Source organism: Bombus pyrosoma, linkage group LG6 (assembly GCF_014825855.1).
Source record: "Bombus pyrosoma isolate SC7728 linkage group LG6, ASM1482585v1, whole genome shotgun sequence".
Classification (NCBI taxonomy): Eukaryota; Metazoa; Arthropoda; class Insecta; order Hymenoptera; family Apidae; genus Bombus; species Bombus pyrosoma.
The window spans coordinates 9,740,868-9,762,432 of record NC_057775.1 but is presented as its reverse complement, the minus strand read 5'-3'; the positions used below and the strand labels follow the sequence as shown (position 1 = coordinate 9,762,432).

The window sequence follows — 21,565 nt, the reverse complement described above, 5'->3', positions numbered from 1 at the left end:
TCGCGAAGCATAGTTCAGTTTCCCCGCTTCGTGTCCCATGAAAATTATTTATGCGTTATTCGCCTTCTTTATCGTACGATTACACGGTGTATTTTGTGCATAACCAATGAAGAGGCAATAGGCAGGAATAAGAATGGAAGAAAGGAACGAAGATAGTGATAGTCAATTGCCCCATTGACATTTACTATGTCCAGCTTTTCTAATGGCCAACATAACCTAAAACGCGTGGAACAGTAACGTAAAAACTAGTCGAAATGTTAGAGTACCGACGTCTCAAAGAAATTAGAGTATCGGTAACAAAAGGAGGCGAAAAAAGACGAGGTTTGGTAAGATAGACAGGTTGGAGTAGGATTGGTTTAAAGAAGCACGGTTTATCGGGAGATGGTAAATGGGCGAAAACACGGCGGAAGAACGCGTAGACACATGGCGAGAAGAAGTAGTAAGCCGTGAATAGAAGTGCGCTGGTAGATTCAACAAAAGGTGAACCCACAAAGTGGATCTAGCCGTATAGGTCTGTAGAAGGCGGGAGGTAGCCGGCCAACTCCGTAGGTAGAGATATATCGGAGCTCGGGCGTATTCGGGCAGGCTCGTGCGTTCCCGCTGGCTGGTGGTGGCCGCGCACCTCCGCCAAGTTTCACGCTGCGTGGAACGAAACTCGTACGCGATCAGCTCGACCGAGGCAATCCGGCATCCTTACGTATGCTCGTTGCGTTCTTGACCGATATGGTGTTCTTCTCCCCGTAATTAGTGACCCTGATCGCGAGATAGAGTCGATCGCGAGAGCTAACACCGCGTGTCGCGTGAAGAGAGCTAGGTTCGATCCCCGGACGGTTCGACCCCCTCTCGCTGTCTGTGACTGAACGAGAGCGAGCACGTCGGTTGCCGCTGGATTCTCGAGGCAGTGTACCGTAAAAAGTTCGCGGAACACGGTGAAAACGCGAGTCGTCCGTTCCTCGCGCGTACGTATATACACGGTGCTTCACGCTCCACGACGTTTCATCGCCTCTCACTATTGGAGAGGGAAAAAGAGAGAAAGAAGAGAAGCTCCGAAGCGTGTCTGTATCGTTGACACTCTCCGTTCGTTCGCTCGCGCCGAGAACTAGCTGCAAGTGACAACCCTCCGGAGGAAAGCCTATCTCCTTCCTGTCCACCGAAGCTTAGCAGGACCCTTGCGATTCGATGCGACTCGTACGAGCGACAGTCGACGAATGACGAGAAGGAAAGGGTCCCCGATAGGGCCAGGTAACGATCCGACCAAAGGAAAATCGGAGTCGTAGGCGGGGCCTAAGGTCGGGGACACGTGACACGGAAACTGTCACGCCGCCCTTGTCCTCCCCTCCTTCACCCCCTCCACTCGACCGAAAAGCACCGAGCCAGCTATACGAGCGCTGCTTCTACCAACCGACAGCGTGCCGTCGAACGCTTCTGTTCGTTCGTCCAGTCTTCGCTTCTTTATTTCGATCTGTTCCATCGACCAATTTTTTCACACTGGATATGAAAGCGCACGCTCTACGATCCAAATGCTCTTGTAAGAACACATGCGTTCGAACGACGCCATCTCGTTTCTCTACGCCTGTCACGTTTAGAATCTTACCAATGACGCATCGGAAGCAGTTTTAACGATACTCCAAACTAAGCAGCAGGTACACTTATACAAATATATGATATTTCGTGACACGGAAAGTGGGAGTCGCTACAACATCGGCAGTGCCCGAAAGCTGACATATTCGCCTCACTCACGACTCTCTCCTGTCCAACCGCGTGACACCAAGGACGATCATCAAGGATTATGATAATATTTGATTCAAATTCGATCGTAGCTCGCGGTCACGACACTTTCGACGATCAACCTTTTCATTATCCGTAATCCACGTTATTCGACCACGATATTCAACATACCTGGTTTCCTAGTTTCGAATGATGCTCGTACGAATCAGTGATCGCCATAACACGTCCGTGGTCAGTTTGCCGATGGTTCGACCGAGATTCGACGCGGTCGAATTCGCGGTTTGACGCGGGTCACCGCGTCGCCGTGAACGTCCAGAGGATGCAGCAGGGTAGCGTGGGTGACGGGGACTCGGCCCCGAGGAATTCACCGAAAAACTCCAACTTGAGCGACGCCGACGGTCGTATTCGAATTAAAGTCGAGGCGCCGGAATCCACGGAGGTATTCGACCTTAAACGAGAACCTCAAGACGAGTACCATACAGTCCAACATGACTACCATTACGACAGAAAACCGATCGTTCCTCCAACGAAGCTCGATGGTAATTCCGAGATCGTCAACCAATGTCAGCCACCACATCAAATTTATCCGCGGCCTGTTACAACTGCACTCCCGAATTCTTATGGATTCCCACATTTTTATGGACCGTCAGCGATGCTGCCTCCGTCGTTTCACGGCCCTAGACCATCTTCGGATCGACCGATTGGGAAGATCGACGAGCATGAGCACGAACAGGAACGTTACAGAGTGCCCGTGTCCAGTGTGGCCACCGGTGACAGTGTTTATCTGCATCATGATTCTCATAGATACGAGATCGGTGATTATCACGGGAAAGGATATTCAGCAATGCCTTATGCCGCGTTTCGGCCTTCGATGCAGCAGCGTACCGCGGTATACGCTAGTCATCATAATAACAGTGGCTATAGGGTTGCGCAGTATCAAAATAGGAAGCGCAAGTGGAGCGGCGCTGCGCTCCGTGGAATGCCGCCGTCGATGCCAGTGAGTTTCCTTTTTTCTTCTTTGCTTTCGATTACTTGCAATTGATCTGCTTTATAGGATCGCCAATGCGTTATATGCAATTCTATTACAAAGAATGAAACGTTGTTGGTACTTACGTTTTAGCTTCGACAGAGAGATTTAGTCAGTGTTAATGTTTTTCCGCGCTCCAGTAATCAATAGTTTAATCGTAACGACAGATTTTCCAGAACCAAATAGGATTCAATGCGATCGTTATTTTTCTGTAACGAACTAAACGTTCTAATCCGTCTCTTTTAACTCGACTGGTAAGATTTATTGAGATATACAATTTTGTTTAAATCGCACAGAATTTTTGGTGGATACAGCGGTAGAGACAGAACGAGAGACGTATAAAGGAAACGCTGTAACAATTTTTTAATAATATGATCATCTACCTACAGTGGTTGCTATCGCATTATCCAAAAACGCAGTTGCTCGTGTCTCGATCCTCGTCTACGCGAACCGCGATCACTTGGTTCGCTGCAGTCCGAAGTGTAACTCGTTAAATATCGACACGCAACCGAAGAATACCTTTTGTCTGAGACGCGGAAGCAACCGTAATTTTACTTGTGGAAGATTTTTAATTATATTCGACATTAATATTCCATTGAACGCCACTTTCTTCTGTTCGGCGCTCCGACGCACTGTAAACAAAAGCGAATTGCATTACGCAAGAGAAACGCGTTTAATCGAATCCGCGGATATTTCACTGACATTTTACATGGACTCGAGGTGGTAGGCCTGTGGTCCGTTGGCACACATCCAATTTTCGTACCACCCAATTTTAACACAACTATCCAACCAGATTATACGAGTGATTTCTGACTTTTTGCGAAAACGATGCGATGTAATAATACGGCGTAATAATATCCTTGCAACCAACGTGTGAATAATATAACTCGCTGCAACGATTACCCTCGTGAACGTAATTTGTAATAATCTTTTATAATAATTTGTAATAATTCTAACCTCAACGTACACAGAAAACGTTCGTGAAATTTTCTTCGATACTAATTCGCTAAAGATGCCCGATGTATCCGCGTTTAATTTTACAAAGCTAGGTGCTTGAAACGTATGTTATTTAATTCCAAAATCGAATGAAAAAGCTGGGGTTTGACGCGGAGTTGCTCGATAACATACTGAATTTGCCTGTGATTTTTATACGCGATCGTCGACGAGAAATACGAGAGAAAGTGGCGTGTAACTCGGGTCCAAGGAGGAATCGTTACCGGTCACGACGCGTTATCGTCGCACGACCTGCGAAGAGTGCCCCGGGTCCCCGCTGGTTTTAATGAAATCGAATGAAAGTTGGCGATCGTTCGGTCAAAAATTACGCCGATCCATGGTCGAAATTACAGTGATTACACGCGGCGTGTCGGTTTGGCCCCTCGAGGGGTGGATTCTCTGGCCGAACGCGAACCGGGACGCGGCGAAGCCCATTCAGCGGCGACCGCGCCGATCACGAGCGAGAAACGGCCGACGCGGAACGGTTTGCACAACGATTATTATAATATCGGTGGATTAAAATAGATGCGCGTGTGGCGGACGCGTTTTGCCGGCGACTTCTGGTCTGGCCGCGATCCGCCAGCCAGCGCATTACATATTCTATGGTTATATAATGCGTACGAACAGCGTGGTTACTTTACAAATTACGCCAACAGCGGCACGGCTACCGCACGCTTCGATTAATTCAAATTGCCCGCGCGCTTACCCCGCATGAATTAGCTCGGCGTGCCCTTTTTCCTCCGCCTAATTGAGACCTACGAAACGCGCATAATCCGTGGAGGGAACGTGACTGGAAGTGGGTCGCGATACTCGCGATCGGACGTTTCTTTGGGTCAAAGGATAACCGAATCGCTTGATCGCGCAACGTCCGCTTCGACGTATCTACGATCTATACGTACGTGTTCGTGTTCCGTTTGTTTGTTGCTTTGCTTTACCTGCTCGTGAAAATTTTATCTACCATGTCTATCACGGCTCATTGATGGTAACGAGTTCCTACGATATTCGCATCGTCGTATTCTCGTGGAAAAAATCGAGTTACTCAATTTGCACTAACTTAACTCTGCGCTATCCCAGCTTTCCATTTTTATCGATTTTAATTGGTCTGCGGGTTTATCACGCGACCAGACCAGCGTATTTCTCGACGCGAAGAGAAATTACAGCCAACGGCTCCAGAAAACGAGAATGAACTACGAGTTGTTGTCCGTTTAGGCGCCCGATGACGGTGAAATCACGCCAAATCGGGCCGAGGCGCGACTCTAGCTGTTCTGTCGGCCACTTCCGCGCCGAATTTGTCCAGCCTGGATGCAACCAAGGTTCTCTCATCTGCATACCGTTTCCTCTCTCTAACGATCGTTCATCTTCCGCGCCGGGACGCACGCACCTGTATCGAGATAACGCGGCGTAACGTATACCCGCGGCGAATAAGGGCATTGAATCGAAGCCGATCCCTACGGCTTTCCTCGGGTTAGCTCGCTCGCGGACTACCGCGGGTCGGTCTATAAATTTCGTACCGGGAAATCCTGCACCTGCGGCCGTACTCCACCGAATCGATCGAGATCGAAATGGAATCTGTTTCTGCGAGTGCAACGATCCAGGAGATTGCGGGACTTTTGTCCTAGCACGTTTCTTATTCTTACGTTTCGGTTGGAAAGTACAGTATAAAGTAAAACGCAGAATGTGGTAGAACCAACGCGCCTAGACTAATAACTAATAACTAAGCGTGGAGCTAATTTCATTTTACAAACAGACTGCTTATATAATAGTAAATGCGTAGAGAGAGTATAAAGCAGTGGTTAGAGGGAAGAGTAAAATATACATATAAGGTAATGAAGAAAAATGAGAGAAACATAAATCCTTCACCTAATTTTTAGATTTTATACGCGATGCTGGTACACACATCCAGCTTGTTTATATATTTTACGGAAAGTTGGCTGGAAATGTGCGACTAATTAGCAAACACAATTAGTTTGTTCGGAAACTTGCGCACCGACCACGTCGCGCGTACAACACTATATAACGATTATTTTTGCTTCCGCGAGACATAATATTGTATTCATCGAATTATTAAGCAAGACGCAGTTATCGCGTTGCGAGTCACCATAAACGAGATAAAACGTACACTTGGGAAGAAGTAAAAAATATTTTTTCACGCATTCGTTTCAACTACTAAGCACTCGTTTTATATTCGATATTTCAGAAATTAAAATATGTTTTCGATGGTTAAAATGGTTGGTTAAAGCACATGAGGATGGAATTATATAGACCTGGAGGATAAGAAAGATATAGCTAGAATATAAGCACTCGACTTCGGATAACGAAATATCTTTCTTCTGTATTAAATCTGGGCTACAACCTAATATCGATACAACGGTTCGTTAAACGCGAAATACGTATAGGTATAGCGCACACGAGCTATCAACAGTTTATTCGGAAAGTCGTGAGATAATCGGAATTCCAGCAGATCCAAAAGTAACGAGAGATGGAAGCAGCACGCTTCCTCGGAGAGATGTACTTTATCCGTGCATACATTTACGCGGACATTGAAACGCGCAGCCGGTGCAACAACTTGTCAGTCGGCGCGTACCGAAAAGGTTAAAGGCTGCCGGAGATGAGTTATATAGTCAATTGGAATCGATCACGAGTCACCAGGCATTACCGTTGTTCCCTATCGATCCCGTTACGGGGCATGGGACGCCCACTTAATAATTTCGTTACGGCCAAGGAACCTGTGTAACATTCAATCTCAACTATTGTGCCGTCAATAAGGAGGATTACGGAAGTACAACTGGAACTCGTTTTACGGGGCCAACGACAGTTCGCCTTTTCTCCTCGCGAGTCTACCCTCTTGTTCGATTTTAATAATCATATTATATATACCTACGTCTAATTAGGTATGCCACTAACTGCAAAACATCGTGCGGCGCGTACAAATCGAACTCGCTGGTTGATACGTCGAATAAAATCATCTATTCTCGGGCCGCGACTCGTAACTTGTACGTAACTCGTGTAGTTTGCATCGTGTAAATAACGCGGTGATGAATATTCATCGGACGTTTCGCAATTACGACTGATATACTTCAATCGGCGATAAATTAGAGGAAGCGTTTTGTAACTATGGTTCATATCAGCTGCGCGATATTTAACGCGAAACCGCGTCAATTTCCAAATAACATCGTGAATAGATCGGAACGAGGAAAGAATTACGTAGGTTGGCGCGGATGGGCCGGGTCCCGGACCGATTCCGCTCGCCAGATGCGATTTACAAGCCGTGGGCCCAAACGGAACGCGTTTTTCTACCTGGACCCTGTCCAATTGGCCGCAGCACATGGCGCTGCGTGATGCGCGATTCGCCTCGTCTCGTATCCACGCGAAAACAAGCTCGTGCAACGCGCTTTCGCCAAGCTTTAATTGAGTCGACGAGGAGAAAGTTTTTTTTTTATGCTCACGATCCAGGGCAAAAAGAAATAAAGGGATCGTTCGTGGTTAACGAAGAGACTCTATAATCCTGGGGATACGGTATATGTCTCTACTAAATTCAGTAGACACGTTTTACATGGTGCCCCAAAATATTGGAATCACGTTTCAAAATCACGTCGTAGTTTGGGGTGTCGTAATAGTCGTTGGTATGGGGTGTCTCGAAGTTGAGCTGGAATGCGTTAAACTAGACGCAAGTAAGTAACGGGTTTGTGTGAACGAGTTGATGCATCGAGGAAGAACGAAGAACTGGACAACGATGTTTGGATACAGTTAGACAAGCATCTAATATGTTGCGCATGATAGATGATGATAGAGGTTAGGTAGACGTTATTCTCCAAGATGGATAGGGAAGATCTGATTCTTTAGTCTGAGGATATTATACAACTTTGATATTGTCGTTCGTTATGCGCTGGGAGTTTTAAACACACGAGCAGTTGACTAGGACACAGTCAATGCCAGAGATTTATAGACTAATATATTCGTATAACGACGTAGGAATCACGTTCACAATGGCGAATAACGTTTTGAAAAGTAAAACCAAACGAACGTACTGTAACGCTCTTCTTACGTTTATATCGATTCGTCGATCAGTTAGATAAGAGCGCTAACGAGGAGTCTGACGTCGATTAAAAATGTATCGAGCAAAACGTTAGAGGTATAGCAGGTAATATTATTCCTGATTATAGCGCATTCTCTATTATTTACCTATTTCGTTTCACTTGCAAGTGAATGAGAAACGGTATCTGATGATTCACTTTATAGCCAAACTTTACCTGCCTACTATTGTGCTACCGAGTAGTTGAACCATTTCATTCGACGATTAGGTAGTTATTCCTCTCGAAATCAACGTAACCGCGACATAGTAACGAACTACGTCCACGGTAATTTTGTGCTTTGTACCGGTCGATTCACAGCCGGGCCGTGATTCTGACATAAAAAACGATGTCGCGGCGCTCTGCGGCTCAGGGTTCCATTGTGCCGGCCTCCGGCGGAGGCTGCTGCACGCTTTTCATCGTTAACAAGCATGCTAGACAACGTTTGTTCGCTGCCACTCGGCGGGGAGCACGCTGCAACTTTTCTGCCGTGACGATCGTCCGAAGAATCCGGAATTGCGAACCGCTCCGGCTTTTCTGGATCGTAAAGCGATTTAAGTGCGCGCGGCGAGCCTCGCGAACGTCCGTGGAAGCGGACGTACGCGGATGAGACGACGAAAAACGACACACCGCGTGACTTTCTGTTTTCCAATGTAAAACGTTGCTGTTGGAACATTGCTCTAACCGTAACTCGTGGCAAGAACTTGAATAGTAGCGGAGTTTATTTATGGTTTTTCTTCCAGTTCGTATTTTCTGGGTCAAAAGTACAGACGCGCTATTTAACGAGCTAAATATCAAACGGTAGAAATAATGTATTCCTGGAAAGATCTTCAACCAATGGTCCATAAAGATCAAAATGATTAATTGCTAAAGATCGTTCGATTCATGAAATATCGTAACATCGATCTACTTTCTTGATTGCGAATCTCGTGTGTAATTTCGTGACGTTAATGTAAACATTGCTACAAAATCAGGTCGTATCTTGATGAAGGTATTTAGTAGCGCTTACGTGTGTTTCCATTGAGGATCGTCGAGTTAACGACAAGCGGCTCGCGACAAAAAGCGTGCACAGCGTTATTACCGCGAAACCCGACATCCCGATGATACGGTGCGGAGCTGCCAGTTTACGCTCGTTCGCACGGCATCCCCCTTCGATACGGCGCGCAATCGCGTGGCTCTACGTGTCACTTTGTAGCGCATGAATAATTAATGGCCGACGTTTATTTTCCGTGCCGCTTTACGGCCCCGTTTTTTCATTTTCCTCTTTGGCTTCTGGCAAATACCGGATCGGCCGACAACGCATTTCCGCCTCGGGAAAAAACCACGCGACTGATTCGCCTGATTGCATCCGTGTAATCGCCGTAATTTCGTTTTGCGTGAACGTTGCTACGCCTTAATCGTATCACTTTCTGCCTCTATTATGTCATTTTCTTAATGAGGTAATCTTCTTCGCATCTTACGGATTCACGATGAATTTCTTTCGACACATTGACTCTCACCTTTCTTTCGATTCTCAGAGGTGTCCGATAATTAACTCTTTCGCTGGTCTTAAACGTCGTTTTAGGAAGATAATTTTGCTCTTAATAAGAGAACGTAGATTATACGTGATTTGAACATCTTACGCATACTACAAGCTGTTTAGCATGTTGCGTATCACGTATTAATGGAATTGAATGGCGAACAAATATTTACGTTTATAAGAAATTGAGAAACCGGTTGAACTGAAAGTATCAGTCTATTAAAAGTAAGAAGATCGGATCGGAAAAGACCAAACGAACCGACGTAGACAATTTCATCGCACAAACGGTCCCACATGTATCCGGAAGATTCGCTTCGGATAATCGAAATGTAACCGCGAGGCAAGATATATCGAGCTAGGTGAAGGGGGATGGTTACGTACTTGCACGTATTCCACCTTCAGTGAAAGTAATAAAGTGTACCGTTCTCCTAATTACACGAATTTTTGTCGAGAAACAAGCACATCTGTCGTAAACATCCGCCGCAAGATAACGACGCTATCGTGCAACATTAGTACTGCAATAAAAACCAAGCTCCGCATTAATCCTATCTAAAATTGCATCCTACGAGAAAGAAAGTAACTCCTCCTCGGTCGTGGGTAGGAATTTATTCGGCGAAACGATACAGGAGATCGGCATTACTCCCATCCTCGAAGACTATCGCCACCCTTTCTGCAAACAACCGGCACGTTAAGTGGAGTTAATGAAAAAATGGTGCAGTTCTTGAGGAATACGGTCCGTCTCTCGAATGGAAATCATCCGTTACACGGCTCAAGCGGCAATTCAGCGCGTGGTAGCCGAAAAAGTGGGTAGGTAGACAACAACCCCCACGTCGTTATTAAAGGACGAGACGTTGGTTGTGGACAGGCGCGCGATAGGGCGCGTGCGCGGAGAAACCGCAACCCCGAAGCCGCACGCTAATTATTTATTCTTTGTTATGCTTTCCTTTTTCGTGTGGCATGGCGTGGCATGGCGTGACGATTCTCTTTCTTCCTGTCGCCACGTAAGTACAATTCGCCTCCACTTTTCGTTCGTTCTATTCTTCGGACGCCTGTCGTCTAATGGCTTTTCCGGTCTTCTTTTCGAACCGAGATTGCCAACCAAATGTCTCCCTATGGTTCTTAGAACTGCATAGACAGAGGCGATCTCTCTTCCTCTTATTGCCAGTCGCTATTTGTCGAAGTTTGTACGAACGTCGTGACTGATTTTTGCGTTTCGGTCTTTTCGACGGTTTCGAAGGAAGCTCGGATTTGCTTTGTTCCGTTTACGCGAGAAATTTGTAATGGTAATGCGCGAGACGCAGCGATCAGATCTACTGCGATGAAGTAGGTACATCACGGATGACTGCGCGTAATTGCAAGAAAAAAAGGAAAAGGATAATTCAGTTTCATGCAAATGCGACACGTCGTTAGGTTGAAAATTGTCTTGAGCCGATGCGACCGGATGGATCGTTTTCTCCGATTCGTTGGCGTATCGGCCGCCTTGAACTTAATCCCCACGGAAGGAAACACACGGCGCATAATTACATCTCAATATCGTCGAATTAAATTTCAAAATCCTCGGAATATCCTTCTGCCGGTCATTATTCACGGCAATTATCATTAATTTACTATCTGTGGCAAATAGTAATTAAGTTTTTGTTCCGAGCTCGTGGATCGAACAAACATACGTCGATACGCTCGTACGCGAGATCACCGTGCATTTTCCCATATGTATTTTTCTCAATTACGCCATTTTTTCTTCGTTTCTTCTTCCTCTACATGTGAAACGTCTGCCCAATGAGCCAGTGGCCGGACGGATCGACAACGAAGTGAGACCTCGCGGAAATTCCGTGAGGACCCGCGCATTCCTTCAGGATCGATCGACACGCACGAATATTTTCACATAACACGGAGAATTCTATCGTGCCTGTCTATCGTGCCCGGCATTGATGAACACCACGACGTCATACGGGATCACGCGAACACGTGTCTCGATGCTTTAACCGCGTGTAAATGCTGCTCTCGAGGGACGAGTACTTGTCTATGGGTGACAGGTTGCGTTTCGATAGTGAACTATGATATTTTCCTTCTTTCTTTTGCAAGGAATTCATATTCTAACAAATAATAAATTCATATTAAATCTACTTCCGCGTTGTAACGTATCACACTATCCGTATCGAACGTTACGCTACCTTGTAAACTGTAAATTTCTATTTTTGGAAAGTACATTCACCGACCCAAAAAGTTAAAGGTTAACGAGCCAACACTTACATTAGGCACTTATCTGCTCGCTTCGGAGATACCAGATTAAGTACCAACAGGAAGACACAGAACCCTCATAGGATATGGGCAAAAACCTACGTCTTATTGATCACTGTCATTCAATGGAAATAAAAACGTTGGTTCGAGCGAACGGTTTCGTGGTTGAAAAACGTTCTCGAGTTTTGCCCATCGACTTCCTTTCTCTTTGCCGACTTATGCATACTTATCGTAAATATATACGTAATTCTATTTACAGTTAATAACGTAGGAGGCTGGATGGAACGTGTCCTTTCGAGGAACGTTCTTGTAACATCGGCTTGAATATCGACGAGACGATTTCTTTTCGTAGAAAATTTTGCGCCGTGAAATCACGGACGCTCGAATAATTTTGAATTTAGACAAAAACTTCACGATTTTACGGTAACTCCGGGAGAATATTACTTTCGTAATCGATTTGATTGCTTGTTTAAGAAACGTAAATGGGGTTAAGTTGGATTTTAGAAGAGAACGAAGTTAGTCCTTTACGATATAACTAACTGATAAAACCACACTGTACTTAAATATGTTAAAAGAATGAAATAGTCTTTCCACGGGTTTGATAAATTTGTCCGTAAAGAAGTTAATGGAGGCTTATCTTCTTCCGCAAAACGGTGTCCGCCTCGAAAAGGGTGCTTCGCGTTCGAGCACCATGGACAATGCACGTTACATTGATTCTTTACGAGGCCACTTAGATAGCGGCGGCGTTGTAAGCGCACATTGAACGTTATTGTAATGCGGGTAACGTTGCACACCGACGCCGATTATGTTACAAAGACACGGAACGGCCGCTTACCGGCTTAGCCTACCACGCTTTACGATCGCTGACACCTACCGACCCGCCAGCGATCGCCGGTATTATGATCACGGCCATTAAAGTAATTGATGCTATTTAGAGGAGATACGCTTCTCGTACAAGTTGACCCCGTGACATCGAGAACCGCGTCGCGTGAATGATTTCGATTTAAATAATTTCGACCGAGGATCATTCTGATCGCGTTTTCGCACGAACCGAACAAGTTTCCACGTCTAAGCTTCTTTGTTTATATGCATTGCAGGTTGCTAGTACGAGAACGGTGTAGCGAGTTTATAGTCGTTGCAGTAGAATGCCGATGCACGATACTGCTAGGATTGTCGTGTCATTTTTATAATCTTCCGACTATTTTCGATTCCTGTTTCCCTTTAGAAAACCTTGAGAAAATCGATCCTTTGATGGATAGCCACGAGGAATGAGATAAACAGTGATATAAACAACATTGAACGGGGATGGCATTTCTATTTGAAGTTTTTGTCAAGGTATTTGACAAAAATTACATTTCCAATTGTAAAAATTGAGTTTGTCAAAGTACATCCTTGAAAGAAAGGAGGGACACTTTGATCGAACAATTCCGGTTGCTGAACGCACAAGCAGGATCTCGATTCTCGATGGCACGACACGACGGTCCACTTCTCACCGTAACGAGCAGATATGGTGACTGGTCAAACACGACCCAGTGATTCTTTATGGGCCCATTAAACGCTCTCGGACTCATAGTCGCGTGGTAAACATTATTATAATCCGACTAGCGTGGCAGGGCCGTGCCGATTACTTTACAAAGGCACGAAGCGACTGCTTTAGGGTTGCGATTCCGCTTTACGATCGCTGACACCTAGCCTTGGTCGAAGCGGATCGCGTACGCGCGCGCGATCGCTCTCAGATATTACGAGCTCGAATATTAAAGTAATTGATGCCACCATAAAACACGAAACAGCGGTGTCTCTGCCGGTTCCTCGCCTCGGATCGCCCCGCGGTGCTCGATTTAACGCGCCAATATTTTTTCCGCGCCCTTTCGTGGAACCTGATGTGTGGATATCGACGCTTGTTTCCTGGCTAAACGCCTGTTATTATTTGTGCCAAGATTTTTCATCCGCTGCCCGATCATTATTCGTTTCCTTTTTTTATTTTTCCAAAAGACTGTTTGCAAGCCAACTGGATTTTATATTCCGCAAGAAATATTTCTGCAATAGTCGTTTCACGCGCAACACTATTCTTCTGTTTCGTTCAATGTTTCATTCAACTTATATTTATTCCTTTTTACGTTCGAACAATATAGATATTTATGCATTTAACATACGATTAAGATTAATAGTTTCGAAGTTTATGATTTATAAAGCAGCCAAGTTAATTTGAACTGGCTACATAATGTAAGTGTAGAGATGCACAGCGTGTACCATCATCAGATATTCATGTCGATTGGAATATTTATATCAATTGCAGATCGATAGTCCAACTAGTACATTTAATTCGTTCGCTTCCGATATATCCGTCGCTGTCATCAGTCGTACACCTTCTCCCATGATTCCTTTGGCTGCTACCGTGGCTGCTATATTTAGAAGACGGATTCTCCCTACGGAGTTCATTCTTCTCGGCACGGCGTGGCGAGGGGTTCTTTGTTGGCGTCAAACGTGCTCGCGTCGTATATGAACGTCGATTAACCCTTCGCCAGATAAAGTGGAAGGTATACCGCCGATACCCTCTTTCAGACTATAATGTTTTTCAGCGATCGTCGTTGCGCAATTTACTTGGATTTTTAGCGTAGACAGCGTAGGTATATTTAATCTTTTTCTGTGTGAGTATATGCGAGCCACGAGAATTTTTCTTTTTTTTCTATTTCCAAACGATAATAACTTGTTAGTTTATAACGTTTGCAATTACACAATTAATTATCGATCGCTATTTGAAACGCCGATCGCGAACTTGTAGCTTGATAAAACTAACAAATGTACGCAATTAAACGTAACAAGTTAGTTGATATTTGCCGCGCTGTCTGAAACGAGAAGCAATCGCAAATTATCACTCGCATCTTGAAACACGAAAAGTATCACACCGTGCGAAGTGTAGAACTCGTATAGCAGTAGACTTAAACGTTTCACCGGCAGGGTTGGCGCTTCTTCGCGCGGTGGAATAATAATTTCTGATCTCCGCGAGTCGGTCGGAACGACTTCATCTCCCCGGGGCCCGGTGTTCATCGCGACAATGTCTACCCCGCGGAGGCGCGCTGTAGCCGGAGGATTTAAGGAGCGGGTAGATCGCGTAGGCGGCTGCCTGCGGCCCGGTGTAAACCGAGCTTTACGGCGCTCGTGGCCCCGTCGATCGTGAGATCGTATTAGAGCGGCGCGTCGGCGCCGAGTTTGGCTTAGGTCGATGCTGCGTGTCGAGGGGTGTCGAGGGGCCAAGAATTGTGCCCTTCTTCTCGGTGTACACTCGAGGGTAGGAAGAAAAGGGACAAAGAAATCGAGAGGAGGATCGTATATACGGTACGCGAATAAGAAAGGTGGAAGGGGGAAGAAATAAAGAGAAATATAGAGTTAATGGGAGAGACGGAGAAATAGATCGAAGGAGGAAGGTAAGAGGCGAGAGACAAGAGAGAGAAAGAGAGGATCGAAGGGCACATGGAAGGAACAGCGTGTAACGATGTATCAAGCTGTTGCGCCCCTGGCGTGTCCGGCAATGGTGGATCGTCGCTTTGAGCTGGACCGCGCCGCTTCGGCTCTGCATCATGCCTTTACACGCTCCCAATGCCCAAACGAGGGACGATAATGCCTCGCTCTCGTCTTGTTCCCGCGCATAGACACTATTAATTTCGTATCCCTCGCCGCGTGCGCGCCTGTGTATGACCTGTCTCGCGGTCTAACACACGGAAAGACAGAGGAGCGCAGGCCCGTTCGATTGACTCGTTCGCCTGGATATACGCCGTCCTTTTTAACGTGCATCCGCGATCCCGAGGTTTTCAAGCCTCCCTCGAACGTCATTACCGCGATCACGTCCTTTAACCGTTGGAAATTGCGTACGTAATGCCGGGTAATTCCGGCGTAGACACCGGACTAGGTGTCCAGTTCGCAAAGGTCTATCGGTGGTGCGGCTACATAACAGCGAATTGGAATTTAAATTTCTGGCGATTAGAGCTGGGTAATGCGTTTTAATGAGTTTTATGGTCTTTCGTTCGAGGCATCTATCGCCAGACGGACAAATTTCTGCACGGTTTAAGAAGCGTATGGAAATCATTATCGATTTTTCCAATGTAAGATTGCTCGTTTGCGATGATATTGTCTAATTTTTCCGATACTCGGCAAGAGGAATTCTAGTGATAAATTCTGCTAAATTACGCCCGGCATTTTCTAATAATCGTGACCGTTCTGACCCTGACGTTATGCTATCAGGCATTCATCTTCTCCTGTTTTCCTTCTATCGTTATCTCTTATTTTTGTTTAATAGTATTTCTTTACTTATCTTTCCCGCCTGTTCGATAATCATTTTTCTCGCATGCAATCGAGCGATATAATTCATTGGTAGTTTGTATCAGATTGTATGTGTAAAAGTAAATCTTCCGTTTGTGTATTAAAGTTGATTTCAATCTTTTTATTTAGTGTTTTTTATCCGTATTGTGTATTTAAACTCTATTACGAACGTTACCCACCAAGCCGAAATAGCTCAGTTGGGAGAGCGTTAGACTGAAGATCTAAATGTCCCCGGTTCAATCCCGGGTTTCGGCAATTTCTCTTTTTTTCCTTTTTTAATCTTTTTTTTTACTCACAACTTATTTACCGATATTATTTAGCTTTCATAAATGTTATTAATCTTAAAAAAAAAAGAAAAAAGATATAATTTCCTACTTTATTTTAAATTTATAAGTCGAGCGTTACATTCGAATGTGAATATTTTAATCAGTTATCATAGGCGAACGAAAAAGAGTATAATTAGATATATATAAAACAGTGATTATTATAGAAAATTATAGAATCTTATAGGAGAAAGAAACAAATCTCTTTTACGCGTTAATAGCACATCTAACAGTCACGAAGGCAACATGACGCGTAGTAGTTTCAATATTTAAAATCTAGTAATCGTGATTAATATGACACTTACTCGGCTCGTCCTTTTGACTCGTTAACGCGACTAGATTAAAATTTCCGTTCGCCTGACTGCCTTTTGCGCGGCAATAAATTCCATTAATAATGTTGCATGATACGCTTTGGCGGGTTAAGGTCCGGCTAGGCCGCGGCTTATATCGAGAACGGTACATAATTATTACGTGGAATGATCGCGGCGTTGCGTGTGACGTTGTAACCCCCGCGCCTAAACTGGCCGGCCGATAATCTCGCAGTCCGGTCTTGTTCTCGAGCATGGATACTATTAATTTCGTGTCCCTCGCCGCGCCGCTGCGCCGTGTTTTTCGATTGACTCGTTTATCTTGCTTTCCGCCGATTTCGCTGTAATTAGAAGCCTTGATGGGAAATTAATTCGTCGAGCCGGTTGCAGCATCGGATTAAAATTGTTCTTTCGAACGAGGCACGTATGGTACGTACCGGCAGTGCGAAGCTGGGCGGAGTTTCCTTTGTGAAAGTTTAAGTGGCGATTGATTTCTTTCGTTCATCGAGACGTAGAGTTAAGAGGGAAAGCAGGTATAAAATTCAGTGACTCACAGGTGTTTTTACCAATTAGTTCGTTTCGAATTGGAATTTCCAAAGTAACATTAAATTGCACTATGAAATAGTTAGCGTCGAATACACGCGATTCCTTACGCGATTGATCTTTGTTGCATTAGCATTCGCGAAACTTTCAAAGGCCAAACGAAGCTACAAATCGGCGTATTACCTCGAGTGCCCCCCCCCCCCCTGTGCATCGGCACGCCATTGTTTTCGCAAACGCGAGTCCACGGCCCGAAACAGAAGCGCAGGCGAACACGTAACGACACGTTGACAGGTGCACGACCAGTCGTTGGTGTTTCCGCGCGGCAGCACGCTGCCGTGGACACGCACGTGAACGCCCCCGGCCGATGAATGCGTGCAGGGAAACGCGTGTACGGTTCGCACGTGCCACGCACGCCGTTACGCTTGGAAAGCTCCTGACAACGGCCTCCTTCGATCGACCGTTCGTTCGGAAGCGTAAATGCGAGTCGCTTTATGTCTTCCAGCCCTCCGATAGATCCCTCGTCGAAGATTCACCGGACGTACGGCTGATTGGTCGAGCACATTGGTCGGCCTGATTTCCTGGAAAACGGTGCCAATTTGCCGATGAGTTTTGCCGCGTTTGCTCGATACCTTGCCGATATTCGTGACTGCTCTGGCTTAGGTTTTCCGTCTCTCGTTGCGTGATACGACTGTACAGCAAACAGCGTTTTGCTATATGGTTTTCAAGACAATTATGTGATGTTTTTAGGTAGTTAAAAGCTTGTGTGTAATAACATGGTTTTAAAAAATAGACCAATAGGGAAGAAAGAGAACGAGATACTCAAGCGGTAAAAGTTTTTCAAATGATTATCGAACAACGGATAATTTTGCCTGTAATAGGCAAACCACTTGCACTATGTCTTTCGAAAATGCATTCTTTTGAACTTTAATTTTACTCTATTATATCTTGCAAGAAACGATCCAAGCAAACCCTAACAGAACGCAAGACGTTGGGTATCGAGGGGTCAAAGAGGACGGTACGGTGGGAATAACCGCAATTTGACGTAACATGATGCGGGGAATAGCGAAACTCGGTCCAGAGAAAGGCAGGCAACCCTTGCAGATTCGGTCGGGGGGTCACAAGGGGGTGGAAAAGGGTCCACGAGACAGAAACCCCGGGAAAGGGTATCTGTTGTCATGGTCCCTGATGCTCCATTATTGATTAAAGATGGCTGACTGGCTGGCTGGATGGATGGATGGGCGGTGAAGTCGTGACGCCATTTTAATATGCGCAATTATAATGTGTACCCAGAGCCCCGGGGGATGATACGGGCCAGGTCAGGGAGGTGAAGGACGCGTCGCGCATGTTGTCGGTGACTCTGCTTCTCGAAACCGGTTCGCCTTCTTTGTTTGCACCGAAATCAGAGGGGAACCGCGTAATTGAGGAGTTAATTAGGACGCGTTCGGTGCTTTAATCGAGTTTCCCGTTTCTAATCTATAGTCGTTGGCGAGATTCTCGTGTTCGTCCCTGGCGTTTTTCGCCTCTTCTCAACAGGTAGCACGGTTTTCCTATTTTAAATAAACGGGTACACCTTGGAAAACCTTTGCGATCGTTAAGATGGCATAAAAATACGAGTGTAAAAAGTGAAAGTTCGTTTGAAGGAAGCAGAACAAATGACACACGTATAGCTCTTTTTTTCACCGATAAACATTCGATACCCGGAATTAACATTAGAATTGCCGATAGTTAACACGAAGCTATTTCTACCAGAACCAGTGAAAATGACTGGCCTTTAAAAAATACGTAATGATAGAATATTTTCACATTTATTGATTTATTACTTTCTTACAGAAGCAATTCCATGTTATGTAGTAAATTTTTGATACTATTAATCCATCTGGGACTATGATCCCTAAACGAGGGTTGACGCATTTATAAAATTGTAGAACCAGTCATTTTGACTGCTGTGGTATTTCTAGCGTTAGCATCTAGCGATCTAGCGATCGATCCGGAATTTTCCTGATAACTGATATCATCATATCGAATGATACGCGGCAAAAATTTTAAAAACGTGTGGGAAGTTGTACGAAACGAGGAAACTGGTCAGTCGGAGTTCGATAAACAGATTGCAGGATCCTTTTACACTTTGACAAGTACCAAACATTTTGACCGCTATTGGTATAAGTAGCCGTAGTACAATATTATTTTGAGTTTGAATACATAAAAAACGAAATAAAATTCATTATGTTATTCTTTTAGTTATCGTTGCGAAAATCATTGCATCATTGAGGGGAAAAATATAATACGAATTAGGAATTTTAAAATAAAATGGTAAAACCGGTCAATTTCACTGGTGTGGTAGTTTTAGCGTTAAGTGAATTCCTGTTGCGTAAGTAAGATCGCGTTAATAGCGTAATGCGATTATCTGCAATTATTTTATTATCAATTATTCGCAACATGGATAATGTCAGTAACTTTACCGTTAATTCGTCCTCACCCTGAATCTGTTAACAAGTAACTGTCTAACCTTCGCTACGACCGAAGAAGCGGAAAGAAACAACCCTATTCTCGGCAGAGGCTTCATCAAATTTACACGAGAAACTTTTCCGTAGGAGAAAATACACGCGATACGTTCTCTAGCCAATCCGTTACTCCGCGGTACGGCACACGGGTGGAAAGTTTGTTACATGGCGCGGTGATTGCACGGAGGGGATGTACGCATCGGTATCAGGAGACTCGTGAAGAGATAACAGCGACGACAGCTCGTTAGCGTCGTGCGTCGGGGTTGTAGCGATGTCGCGAAGCTCGATGCCCGACAACGACCGACCGTGGGCGAACATGTCGTGGCCACAATGCCCGTACGTCTACCACAATGCCCGTAATAGGAAAATTAATGTGTGTTGTGTGTGGTCGCTACGTGCACCCCGGGGCGTTCGCGAGATCCTCGATTGTATTGTCCACGTACAATTCGGTCGTATAATCGATTGGTCAATGGAATTTGACTTATGTCGTCTTTGGTTCGCTCGTAAGGTCTCTGAATCTCCAGTGTCCCTCCTTTGATATTCTTCTGTGGATTTTTTATTCTTTCCTCGAAGTATTCGAAACGATTCAGACGTCGATATTCGATTAGTCAAAAAAGAGGGTAGGAAGTATTTTTAAAAATCACAGCAATTGTTACGATACAAATAAACTCTAATTTGGTAGTAAACAACTAATTAAGAGAAAATTTCTCTAGGAGAAATTTTCTCATGTTCGGGGAACGTTGTTGCGAGAGTAACGTTACAGCCGGCAGCACAGACGTAACGATGGAGTTCAACGTTTCAGTTTCCTAGAAGGTCTACTGTATTCAGTTCCTCCTTGACTTTTTAGGAAATGTCGTTCTCTTTGAATTGCGCAATGAAAATTTTACAAAGGATACAAAGGGTGTTGCGTATTTTCTTCCTCGAAAGATTGTCTAATTTAAATTCCAAAATTTTTAACGTACGACGTAAGCAGCGGATGATCGATCATTCTTACGTTGTTATTTAAAATATCACGTCTTCGATCGGTCGAAAAGTTGTGAAAAAAGCGAAAGAAAGCTCGTTAAAAGGGAGGAAGCGATAGTTCCGCCGCGTATCAAACGTTGCGCCCCATCCCTGTTAAAGCGGCCGTAAACAGCGAAGCATTAATACAATTCCGCTATTTAATTCACATCGCGTCTACTCACCCCCTTTGCAACCCGTGCCGTGTATTTCATGCGAGCTGCAATATTAATCCGCGTTCGCGTGGCGTGCTAAAAGGCAGAGAGAAAATTCCCGCGAACCACCCCATGTGTGCTCTCTCTTTCGCGCTCGCGCGTCCATCAAAGGATAACGAATAAAATGGTAAATAACGATGCGAATGTTGGAACTCGAGGGGAGGATCGTCGATGACCGGATTGGGTTTTCCTTTTCCTTCTGTGTTTTCCTCGTCCTACTACCGCGTTATCGCATTTCTTATTTAAGCCGAAGCATGTTGTACGGCACCCGATGGCGCGGCTCGATAGGTCGCCGATACGAGTCGTTCGAAGAAGACGTGGCTCGTCCTCGTGGAGGATAATGACCGCTCTCGCGGTAATAGCAACTGCGAACTCCTCCTGAAAGCCTATCGAACGGCCCCTCTCGCGTGGAAATGCGTCTAATAAATATGTCGACCGTATTGCACGCGAGTCTCTTCTCTCTCTTGGAAAGTGTTTTTCAACCACAGGGTATTCCTGCTTCTTTATATTTTTCCCTCGCATCAACCAAGATTCAGACATAGCACCACGTAACCAGTTACCATTTTTAATTCACGGAAAGACACAGCACCGTGTCATCAGTTACGAGTGTGTTAATACACGTAAACGAACACGTATGTTCTCTACGCTACTTATCATCCATTATACGGTTTGAAATTTTTACCAAGAAGTTAGAACCTGCAGCACCGCGGAGGTTCGCGGAAGCGGAAATGTCCAATTCACCGCAGGTGACTTTTATCGGAAAGACCGCGAAGTGGACTAACCA

At 45.1% G+C, this 21,565-nt stretch overlaps 1 protein-coding gene and 1 non-coding gene across 2 annotated transcripts in view; both read left to right on the top strand.

Annotated features, from left to right (window-relative positions):
- The first annotated feature begins 732 nt into the window (after positions 1-732).
- LOC122568208 (zinc finger protein basonuclin-2-like) overlaps positions 733-21,565 on the top strand; it is a 263,015-nt gene continuing 242,182 nt past the window's right edge. Inside the window, exon 1 of the mRNA XM_043727673.1 lies at positions 733-2,725. Coding sequence (XP_043583608.1) covers positions 2,048-2,725 — 678 coding nt within the window. The 5' untranslated portion in view covers positions 733-2,047. The remainder of the gene's footprint in view (positions 2,726-21,565) is intronic.
- Trnaf-gaa lies at positions 16,075-16,147 on the top strand. Its single transcript has one exon. It is a non-coding gene; the product is annotated as a tRNA-Phe (tRNA).